This window comes from Falco rusticolus, chromosome 4 (assembly GCF_015220075.1).
Source record: "Falco rusticolus isolate bFalRus1 chromosome 4, bFalRus1.pri, whole genome shotgun sequence".
Classification (NCBI taxonomy): Eukaryota; Metazoa; Chordata; class Aves; order Falconiformes; family Falconidae; genus Falco; species Falco rusticolus.
Window position 1 is genome coordinate 39,001,638 of NC_051190.1, and position 12,103 is coordinate 39,013,740.

The following is a 12,103-nucleotide window of genomic DNA, read 5'->3' on the forward strand; positions in this document are numbered from 1 at the left end:
GTTCCCCCCCTCCTCCCCCCCTTTTTTTAACTGGTTTCCAAAAAGGTCGATAAAATTTAATGCTAAGTAAAACTAATTAGCCTGCAAGGAACTGCTGCTGGAATGACACTTATTCAGTTCAACAAAAGAAATGTTTGGCAGATGGAAGTTCGTTAAAGCAGAGCTCACTATACATATTTAATGCTCCATACTCTTGAGTTTATAACCTGCAGTTCATCGAGGCATTGCCAGTGCGCAAGATCAACAGAAAGCCACTATTATTTTTATCCAAAAGGTAAAGCCACTGACAAGCTTTGAAGTCAGAGAATATTCACTCAGTAGTTCCCACTGTTGGGGAACAGCAACAACAACAACAACAAAAAATAAAGGCCAGGCTTTCAAACTCCAACTCTAACAAAGCCACGCTTACAGTAAAAACGGCATCAAGTGAAATAAAAAGGCACCCAGCCAGCCTTTTCAACAGCAACCACACTGTGAAAGCAACTGTGTGAAAAGAGAGGTGACTGAGCAAGGATGGCTAGTGAGAGTCTGCAGCCAGGGCTTTTATTGTCAACCCAGTGATCAAAGCACAGGAGACCCTCTTAAATCTAAGGAAAATAATCTAATTTAAAAGGCAAAACAAAGAGTGGTGATTTTTTTTTAAAAAATCAGATTAAAACAAGGGTGTATTTCTGCTGGTATTGTGCTGCTTTGAGCAGGCAGGATGAGAACAGCTGCGTCAAGTTTGAAGGCACTTCTGGAAAAAGCAGATGGAGGCTTTTTTTCTCCCTATTTGATTTGTGCTGGAGTCCAGCTGTCCAAAGGGGAAAGAAGCACCTTTTTTCCCCGCTAGATATTAAATGTCACCTGTAACTGCTCACAAAAAGAAAATAATAATAAGCGGAGCTGCAGATGGTGCTGCAGAGCCCTAACAATTATGCTCATCTTCCCAAAGCTGTTTGCTTACCTGGAGCAACTGGGGAGACAGTATCAGGCAAATGAAATACTTAAGCCTGCGCTTTCTTTGCTCTCCTGCCTTGCATCCCCAGGCGGGCTTTGCTGAGTCCTTGAGAACAGGTTACAGCTCCCTTTGGCTGCCCAGTGCAGAAATACTGTTGCATTTCTCCCCAGCTGACCTTAGCTGAGAGCTACATCATGTCCAGCGACCTCCTACACCTTCCACAAACACCTCCAGCTCACCCAAGGGCACATCATCTGCTTGCCAGTGCTCCCAATCTCATCTGGGAGAAACAACTGGCTGCTGACTGAATGGTTAAGAAAAATTATGTGCTTTAGGCAGTCCTGGATGATGAGTTTGGCAGAAGGCTACCAAGCCCTTTCTTAGCATGCTGTGTTTCCATCATAAAACAGCCCCAACTGAATACAGCGCTAAGGGGGGTTACACTCAAGCAAGCAAGAGCAACTGTACGCTAGAGCTCTCACATGTTCTGCATATTTATCTCTGGGGAAGGAGACAATGCTACTTACAGGAATGTGAGGTAGTGGCACACGTCCATTTGCTTTGGCACTTTCTTGCATCTCTCTGCGATGCTGCTTTCGGAGCCTGTACGGTGGGATCCCATCTCTGCCGGAATAAAACAACAACATGCTCTGCTTTAGTGCCTTTCTCTGATACATAATGCTCATTTAAGTCTCACTGCTGCAGAGTGGCAGGTAGGAAACACCTTTACGTTTGAGAAAGGCTTTGCACGCCCAGGGCGAGTGCAGCAGAGCAAGAGGAATCCATGCAGGGAATGATGCTCGCCCGGGTCCTCACAACAGTAACGCTCTGGCACTGGGTGCTGGGGGCACTTACATGGCATCTGCCAGGAGCAGAGCGAGGCAGGGCTCCTGCGACCGCTGCCCTAGGCAGAGGGCAGGGAGAAGGACTTGGACCACATCCTGGTACCTTTTATAGTTGGTTGCTTTCTATAAAAGAGCCCGTAATGTACACAGTAAACCACAGGGCAGGCTAGGAGGGGGGGGGAGGAGTGGGAGCTCAGCGAGCATCTACACCAAGGGGAACTTGGTCAGGGAACAAGGTATATATTTTTAAGAGAGCGTGACAACTTCTCAAATGGCTTATCAAAGCAAAGGGGTAGGCTCTGCTGCTCTTAAGACAATCTCTAGCTCAGTCTGAAATTATGGGCTTAATACTGGAGCTACTGTGCAGAAGAACCTAGCCTCTCCCCAGAGGAGGCTGGATGAGGTTAGGAAGGGACGCCATGGGCCACGACACCCAACTGAACCAGCTCTGCTCGGGTTTGTGCCCATGCTGAAAGTGACAGAGGTCTCTGCAGAGGAAGAGACAGTGGTGGTAACGATGCTGGGTCCTGACAGACTGGGAACCAGGTCCGTGGCTCTGCTGCAAGCTGGGGGACACTGCAGACCTGCTCTGATGAGCTGCATGCAGCCCTACAGCAAAGGCAGGGGTCTGGGCACGTGCGGGTCCCAGCAATGGGGGGCAGAGGCATCAGACTCTGCTAAGCCCCCCCTAACGGCAAAGCACCACTGGCTGAGTATGACTTTGGGCAAAGAAAGGAAACGAGTTTTTGTTCTCGCCATTGCAACCACCTTGCTTACACCTAGGGATGAGGAGAATGTGAGTGAAGTGGAGCCCAGTTATGAGATAAGGACACAGGCCCATCTCCGGGTGACACTGGATTATTTTGAGAAAAATCAACGAATGCAAAAACAAATGCCAGCCTGGAGCTCGGCAGTTTGGAGCTCTCCTTTTTTATTTTACACATTTCCCCGATTCAGTAAAAGCAACTGCTTGGGAAGGCTGTGCAGTGCCACAGAAACGGGTGGAAATGAACGGAGGGATTCCGTTGTCCAAAGTACCGAGTAACTTCCATGCACTGGCACTGTCTCCTCCCAGCCCCGCACCACTCCAAGCAGTGCAAATGAGCCAGTCCCAATGCATCTCACACGATGTTTGCACAAGCCAAATGTACTTAGCACCTACCCCCTCCCCAACTGCCAAGCATAGCTGCTTCTCGAGAACATAAAACAGTTTAACCAGGAGAGTTTTAAAGCCGAGATGCCATTTGGCAAGGGAAACACCATTTACAGTGGCGCTTTGCCTGCAAACCTCCTGAGTTACAAGCCTGTGCAAGGATGGTCACCAGCAGCTCTTTGCCCATTTCCATCGTGCCTGCTGCTGCGCTGGCTCCCCGGGAACGTGGGTGCAGGCAGAATCGCCACCAAACTACATCTGAAGAATACAATTTCATGCAGTAACCCAGGCGTTCAAAATGAAACGCCATTCAAATAAAATAAAACCTGTGTTTAATGACAAGTGCTTTTTAGTAGGAAGACAAATGAGAGAACAGAAAATTAGCCAGGCTAATTACAGCTCTGGCTAGTGGCTGCAGGTAATGCAGGAGGAGGAAGAGCACGTCTGGGAGCATCACCCCGCTGACACGTTAGAGGAGCAGAGCAATTCCCCCAAGCGCTGCTATACAGACAGGTGATTACGGTAGCTTTCATTAGGTGGCTTCATTTGCTTTAATGACAAACCTCCATTTGAAAAATAACTTCAGAGTCACAATGGTTAAAGAGTTTTCACTGCATCACGATGCAGCTTTTTCCAGACTTGATGGCAACAAAACAACTGACAATTTTTACAGGAGGGTGTATGTGGAAATAATCTGGGGGATTATTTTAGCCGTTGCTGGTCGGCATCGATAGACAACATTTCAGCTTAACCACTGCACAAAACCCGGGTGCCAGAGCACAACTCGCATGCTAAAGCCACACGGTCATTTGCAGGAAAAGCGGCATTATATTAGAAGGTGCAATTTTTCTTTCTTTCTCTCTCTCTCTATTTTTTTTTTTTTTTTTTAATTCTCCCCAGCAGCAGTCCCAGCGGAAAGAGCGACTTTTGTTCCCAGCACAGTAGCGAAAGGCTGATAATGGCCTCTAATCTATCCGGCTTCAAACACATGTTCAGCCCCGCTGTGCTGCCTTTGATGTCATTTTAACTAGATTCCCCAATGCCACCTCTGAACTTGGAACATTCCTTCGTTCAATGTACTGTGCCAACTCAACCAGAGGAAGCAAATTCAAAGATAAGCACTTTAATTTTATCCCAACAAAACCTTATTCAATAGATGGGGGGAAAGCAAGGAAAAACCAATACCGCACTTTTGTTTTCCTTTTGTCAGGTAGCTTGCTTTGAGATATTTTCAATAGATAGAGAATTTTTTTTTTTTTATATATATATATATATATATATAATATATATAAAAATTAAATATATAAAATCAAAACTTTTTGAGAGCACATTTACTTTTAAAACAAAACTTTCCCAAACTGTTTTTCCTTGTTTCATCACACAATTTTCTTTAGTACCAGAAAGCTCTGCACTGAAATGCAATGGGGGGAGCAAGAGTATTTTTACCGTTTGTTTAATGATAATGCAACTGGTTTGCTACTGGGGAAACACGAGGGCTTCCTCTCCTCTCTGAACCAACCTGCAAGAGCCTCTGGTGAGCAGGGAGGTTTTGCTGTGGCTCTACAGTTGGACTCTTCTAATAAGGGCTGTCTTTGTCTTGTCTCTGCAGACAGCCTCCAAACCCAACCATTAAGCCTAACAAGTTGGAAATCACCATTTGGGTGTTAAACTTGTTTAAATATAGCAGAACTCAAGGTCATTCTGGATCACTGGCTGTAGGAAAGACAGGAAACAAATCCACAGCAAAACTGATATTTTTCACCAATTACTCTTATCAAAGCACCACCGTCACTGAGAGACCTTTCTCACACAAAGACGTATGATGGGAAAATCGCCAGGCATTTTGGACAAAGGCCAGTCATCTGAGGAATAATATTTAATCTGCAAGGTTTTTTGAAAGAGTAACCACTGTCCTAAACCCTTTTGCTTCAGGGAATGGCCATCCTTCCTCTGGGGCAGGTTTGACTGGAATTGGGGAAGAAGGAGCATCCCTCTGGCCAAGCCCACCAGCACCGGGAGGGCTTTCCAAGCCTCTGGGGAAAGACAAAGCTGTCTCCCAACCAAGACAAGCCACAGGGTAAGACCCAGAGGAAGGGGTATTGTTGTTTAGCTGGACCACAACACTGGGCTGAAGAGGAGACATTATCTCTTGTATCCCCCATGTAAGCTCTTGCAGAAACAAAGAGAAGACAGACATGGACCTAAGGTGTTTCTGCATCTGAATTAGAACATTACATGGCAATTTAGTGCATTTCAGCTTCTGCCTGTTGCCTTCCTACCTACAGCTGCCTTAATTTCCCCTGAGCATCCCTGTTGTGACAACCCCTCCCACCCAGAGGCTGTCTCCTCCACTTGGGAAAGATGCTATCTGTGTGCAGGGGTTATTTGAGACAGCAAGAGAAGTTCAGGGCTGCACTGGAAATGCTGCTGCAAGCCTGGGGCAGGCTCTAGGCAGCCCAGGGGGGAGGCAGAGCCCCAAAGCCCCGACCCACCACTGACCCACCGCCGAACACCAGCGGTGAGCGACTCAGCCCCACCTGCGGCCACGGCACACTTGCTGGGCCAGTGCTCGCCGGAGCCTTTCACCGTGTCCTCTCCAGACCTTGCCTCCACGCAAACCAGCTAAAACAACACAGCTGCCGTGCCGATTATAAAAACAGGTTTCAGCGGAGAGGACTGGAGCTGTTTTGCCTACAAGCGCAGAGGAATTCATATGACACAGGAAGACTGAAAAATAATCAGTGGAACACAGGCATTTAAGAGCAATGTTTTTTAAGCCACTCAGAAAGCAAACCTCTCCAACAACAGGGACTGATAACACTTGTTACATCAATTCAACCCATTTCAATAATATTTACCAGTGCTTGGAAAGACATCCTGTTGAAAGTCTGTCTTCTAGGCAAGCGTGCTTGTAGCTGGTACCACAGAAATTATTTTAAAAAACACTTCACTGAGCTGGGAGCTCCTGAAAAGCCTGTGCCTGCCTCCCTTCGTCCCAGCTCAGGAGGCCAGCTGGCCAGAGCATTGCCCAGGTCTTTGCTAGTGGCTTTGCACAGCTGGGCTGTGCTGGGCTGTGCATGCAGCCACATCCAAACCCTGCGCTGCCATGATCAATATCAGAGCTTGGAAGGGAGCTGGTGATAACCGCAATACATCAGAGTACAAGCAACCACTCGGTGTGTCCGCCTTCTCCACCGACTTGAGTTGGCCAACACTGCAAGAGCAAGCCTTGCATCCAGCCATGCTCTCTGTGCACCCGCCTGCTTTCCCAGTTTATTAACGCTCCTCAATTAGCCGATGCTTGCGTCCTGATTGTCCGGACACATTCTCCTCTGATGGAGGGTCACAGAGGTTTCTGCCTTGGGATCACACCCCGTTCACGTGCTGCCTTGGAGCAGAAGCCAGATTTCATTATTGAGCTTGACTGCTGTATGTAAACATCACACACAGGGAAGAACCTCACTCATCAGCAAACGAGGCTTTTATTGCCACTTTCCTCAGAGGAGGCCTAAATTCAAAGCACCGAGACATGTAAGTCTTGTCAAGCAGCAGGAGTCCCTTCTTTAACTTGCGTCTGGTTGTTCTTCATTTTTGCTGCCTTGAGCAATTCTGCAAAAATTCCTTTGAAACTCAGGAGGCAGATAGGTTCAGCAATGCCATGTAAAAACCGAACAAAACCTGGTACTGGAGTTTTAAAGAATGAAATGAAGAGCAACGAAAACAGAAAAGAAACTCTGAAAACAGAGTCTTCGTAAGCCAAAGGTCAAGGCTGTATGTCCAGAATCCCAGTTTGGGGATCAATCTGCATGCATTCAGTTTGAGATGCGCAGAAACAAAGATCACAGCTTTACCCTTATGATTTTTGAGACTTACTTAAAATGAACCACTGAGATCGGGTTAGTTATTAACAGAAGGCATCACATGTATCAATGGTAATTAAAGTCCTAGAAGCAGCCTGTGGTGGGCATAGGAGAGATAACGTGCCTAAAGGAAAAAGGAGCAAAGAAAAAAAGAATGCATAGGATGGTCAAACAGAAATCATTCTGCCTGCAAAAGAAATAAATTATGGCTACTGAAATAAAAATTAGGAGGGTGAAGAACTCTGGCATAAATGATCACAACTTATTGCAGGTATAACCATCAGCGCAACTCCATGAGCCTGCTGGACTGGTAGAAGTGTTAAAAGCTAATTAATTTTGAAGAGTTCTTACAGCTGTCTCTCCTGATAACAAGAAGTTACATGACCCCTGCTAGCTTCAGAGTACTCCATATAAATTGATGAATATGAAGAATCACGGAAGGATGTGGCTAAGCAGCTGGATTTGTATCAAATGGAGCCTTTAATTAGCGGTCCTCTACAGCTCTCTGTCCCAGGGGCATCCTCCACCTCCCATGCCCCTTTGGCCTCCTCCATTCTGCAGCATGAGATGGATAAGGTGTAAGGTGTAGGGAGCAGACCGGACTCAACAGCTGCTCCTAAATGGCCCCAAGCCCCCGCAGAGCCAGAGACAAGCATGCTACCTGCTCGCACAGAGCCACCGCAGCAGAGACAGAAGCCCCCTTAGCATATCGCACACTCACCAGCTCACTGTATTAACGGAAGGCAGGTGGGGAACTGTTGCAGCACCTATTAACAACATCCATGACACAGGCTGGGAAGTTTCTCCAACAAGGTCTGACAGCTCCTGACATTCACAGCGACACTAAACGAGGCTCTTGGAGGACTTTGTGTTTACAGCACTGCCGTTAATAAAACCCTCTCCTAATTCTGTAAACCTGTCATCTTTCGCTTGAAGAATCAAAGGGTTTCTGCTCTACAGAAACACACTTTGCATTTGCACTACTAAAAACCAGACCAAACACTGAATATTTTCCCTCAAATCCTTTTTTTCATCACAGAGATGCAGTCACAACAGAATCTCATAACCCCTTTTTTCTCTCTTTGCAGACTATCTTTAAGGAAGGTATCTCATGGGTGAGGTACAGGGCGCTGTCATGAGGGTCAGGACTAGAAAAAAGCAGAGAAGATTTGGCAGGGGCTTACTGGTACAAGTTGTGTTAAAATGCAGTGGTCACCAGACATAAACTAGAACTGGTCAGTCACCAGTCCTACTGAAAAGCATTTGCAGGCTGAGCACAGTTTGGCAGCAAAAAACCTCAAGAGAAGTACCCAGGTAATCAGAAAGCTCCGTCTGACTTTCAGAAGATACTATATCTCAAATCACTTACTATAAAGCCATTCAACATTTCAAATGCCTCTTGCATCTGGCAAGAAACACTGCAGGAACTCCGACCAAGCTTCATTTATTTTAGTTCAATATAAACATTTTACGTTGCAAATGTTGCCAAGACTAAGTAGCCTGCACAGTGGCAAAACAACCCCACTCGAAAAGAAAGTGGGAATGATCATGACCTTGGTCTAGTCAGATATTGCCCCCAACACCGGCTGTGGCAAAGCGTCCCCCAGACGAACGCAGCAGAAGCACCACTGCTAAAGCAACAAACACACTCTTGTCCCACCAGATTGGAGTTACTTACACGCTGCTGTCTGTCAGCGACATTGTATCGGCATCGCTGGACATGCTCTGCTGCTCGCTGTCGTTGGCACTGGTCGCTGGTGCCAACGCGTAGCCCGTGTTGACATAGTAAGGGTTAACAGGCTCTCTCCATGACCCATGCCTGCAAGAAAAATGAGAGTCAAATTAGAAGGACACAACCACGACCAGCTCCGCATCACTAGGCAGAAGGACTCTGCATGGAGCCCCAGCATTGGTGACAGGGTGCAGAATACGCTGTGTCCACACTAAGTGGCACTGATTGAACCATGAACCCTTTGACTCATAACTGGAAGCAAAAGGGAATTCATGGATTAATGAAGATGATACTGTTAAGAGATGAAGAAGGGAGGGAACAAGACTATATGGAAGAATTCCAGTTCCCACCAGGATTTATGGTGTCCATGGGCTAACTGCTTCACACTGTCATTCTATGAGCAAGGTAGAACATCTAAAAACAATACCTAGATAACAAAACAGCATTTTTCTTAGTCAAAATGAGCTTCTGTTCTTCCAACAGTGAGGGATGTGTAGCACAGCTCACCCATTCTGTGCTTGCCTTTACATTCCTCTTCAACATGTTTGCCAAGGGAGGGAGGTAAGGCACAAAATGGCTGTTGCTTACAATGCAGTATCTAAAGCTGACCTCAAATGTCACACGCAGGTACATCAGACACTTGCAAATTCCACCAGGAAGGACCATCTGATCACACCGGCTTTTCCAATGGATCATCTGTTCATGGATCCATGGAGGCTAGTTTGTATACAACCACATGCCTTGTCCTGCAGACAGGTTGTTCAAGTACACGTGCAAGCAGACCAACCTCCTTCCCTTCCACCAAATGAGAGGAAGAGAGACTGCCTCTGTGAGCTAACTTGGGAAGCCAGTTCCTTGCTCTGGAGGAGAGCTGCATTAACGGTGAAGCAGCCTGTGAAACAAGCAGGCAAGAGCTCCTTCACACCGACTGCCACCGGCGTAGCAAAGCTACTGCTGCCAATGTGCCTCCAGCTCTGGTACACCACAGGACAGTCAGGCTACGCAGGCAGATTGTTGTCACTGCAAGTCATTTTGCAATTTGCCAGGAGGAACAAGCTGAAATGTTCACACCAACACAGCATCCTTTAATCCCCCACTCTCTCTGCCTACCCCTCTGCATGAAGAGCAGCATTTGCAAGATATCTTGAAGTTGATGAAATCCTGGGTTTTCCAAGCTCTGCTACCAGCTCTGAAAATCAGAGTCCTGTTTTAATTCAGATCACAAAGCTCATCAGCATGAGGTTTTATTTAGTAACTCAGTAACTGGCACCTAGTTGATGTGGTTTGTAATGGACCTTGAGCAAACACCTCCAAGGAGGACACATCTTGCAATTTGTGCTTCCCCGTTCTGCTGTGAAAAGCTTTTCTGGCTGTACTGCAGCGGTCAAAGTTCTACAGACAATAGAAAACTGTCCCTGCCCTGATGAGTTTACATTTAGATAAGACAAGGAAACCCATGAGAAATGCACAGATGGAAGGAGCGGAGGTGAGGAAGACACCAGCAAAGGGACAAGTTAGCAGTTTTGGCACATTTGTACAGAGGATGAATGCAGGACAGCCACCACCTGAACTGGGACTAGCAGACAACCCATTTAAGGTGAGATTTTCAGAATCATTTAGCTATAGTAAGGTACTCACTTACAAAGATAGAAGCATTACATTACCAAATTATTTTAAAACCTGAATTTGACAGGACTGTAGCCTTCGGCTAACACACTGCTTGTGTAGCTCCTATTCACCCTGCCCCTCTGCTCTAGACACAGAACCAATTTTCCTTGTAATACAAGAGGCCATGGGTGTTCATTGGTCACTAAGAAAAATCATACTGGTTTAGGTCCATTATGGGGTCAGTTAGAAACAAATTACCCTCCTATTCTCACAAAAAGAAAACTAACATTTTGCTTGCCACAAACCAACAAAAACTCCAAGCTATTTCTCCTTGGATGATGAAGCTCAGTATAGTTGCAGAGTGGCGCAAAGAGCATTCAAAACTGAGTCAGCTGAGGTTTTTCACAACTGCTTGAGGAAGAGGGAGCCTTGTGAAGTTTCTCCATGCTTGGGTGCAACAGAGTCAGTTGGGTACGAATGCTTAGGGGCACCCTGTGGTGGTGAGTCACCACAGACATCTTCCAGCACACAAACTTTTTGTCTGTTGCTGTAAATGTGCACTGGAGCAACTTTACTTCTATATTCTATCAGATTTCAGAGCAGCTTTCTAGGGCAAACATTTAAGACTGGAAATAATTTGAACAAGTTCACTGTAAAAAGCAAGGTATAATAAGTGAAAACCTTAGCAGCCCCCTTCACCAGTTTTCCCCTTGCGTAATGGTCAGTTCTGAACATTAAAGCAGAGCTGTGCAGTGCAACCCTCCTGTCAAATCTGATATGACAGTTGCGTGATGGAGGCTGATACAACCTCTTAAATTGAGGCAGGAATGATGGATAACTCAGGCCTTCCCTGCGGGCAAAGAGAAGGATGCTTTTTGGATAACCCAATTAAAATATAGCACCAACTTCTAGCAGACCTTCTTGCCGGGACTCTCTGAAAGAGACAAGATTATTCTAGCAGTATATTAAGAAAGCACTGTGATATACAGAATAAATAGCACAGATCAATCGATTTCTCCTTTGTATCTGTTGTTACAAAGACAGAACATCATCAGAGTATCTGAACAGTTTGTTGGGTATGGATCTGAGATGGCTGAAGGAACCAAGAGTGAGCAGATGGGTGCTGGGTGGTCCCTGGCCCCTCTGGAGGAGTCCGGATGGACAGGCTCTCTTGCAGCACTCTGTGGCTGTGGGCTTCCCACTGAGGAGGCAGGCAAGCATTTGGTCACAACTACTGTATTTAGTCAAAATTACACACTTAAGCATGTATACAACAGGGATTATTTCCATTTTAGCTCTGCCTCTAATACATCAATGCAAATGTAAACTTTCGGTAAGCATAAGTAGATGGAAAGGGTATAGGATTTCAAAGCAATCATAACAGGTTACATTACTTTTGAGGAATCCATCTGTATTCAATCCTTCTCCTAATGTTCCCTCTCCCTGACAACTCTCTTCAGCTGGCTCGTATCACTATTTGAATGTTTTGTGCCGTGCCTCTGAAGAACGCTTTCAACATCTATTAGGAGGAAAACATTAAAGGAACATGGAGTCTAACAAAAAAACCTGGTCACTTCTGATCTGGGAGGGGAGGCTGCTTTAAAAGGGATACACGCACACTCAGAGCGATTTGAAATGTCAGCTAAAAACCTCACATACCGAGCTCCATGTGCTGATAAGGGCGATAAAAGGAAAGGTGAGCATTTAAAGTTAGACTCCACAAAAATTCCTGTAGACCTCTGGAATTTCATTTTATTTTTTTAGACAGAAAGAGCAATGAACGTTTTTGAAACGAACACAGAACATTTCGCACACTGCAGAAATAAAGCTGCATGTCTCCTCTGCAGCTCTCAGTTGCTCAACCCTCAAAATAATCACATAGGGAACAATTATAATAGAGATCACAGCGACCCAAGTAAGTCAACCTGACCAGCTGCTTTTTCTTTGCATAAAGCCCTCCACTGA

At 45.9% G+C, this 12,103-nt stretch overlaps 1 protein-coding gene across 2 annotated transcripts in view; it reads right to left on the bottom strand.

The window, feature by feature from the left end:
- AXIN1 (axin 1) overlaps window positions 1–12,103 on the bottom strand; it is a 76,511-nt gene that overhangs the window by 26,191 nt on the left and 38,217 nt on the right. For both annotated transcript variants that reach the window (XM_037385326.1, XM_037385325.1), the window contains exons 3-4: window positions 8,477–8,617; window positions 1,468–1,564 (exon numbers count right to left, since the gene is read on the bottom strand). In XM_037385326.1, the coding sequence (XP_037241223.1) occupies window positions 1,468–1,564; window positions 8,477–8,617 (238 nt within the window). The remainder of the gene's footprint in view (window positions 1–1,467; window positions 1,565–8,476; window positions 8,618–12,103) is intronic.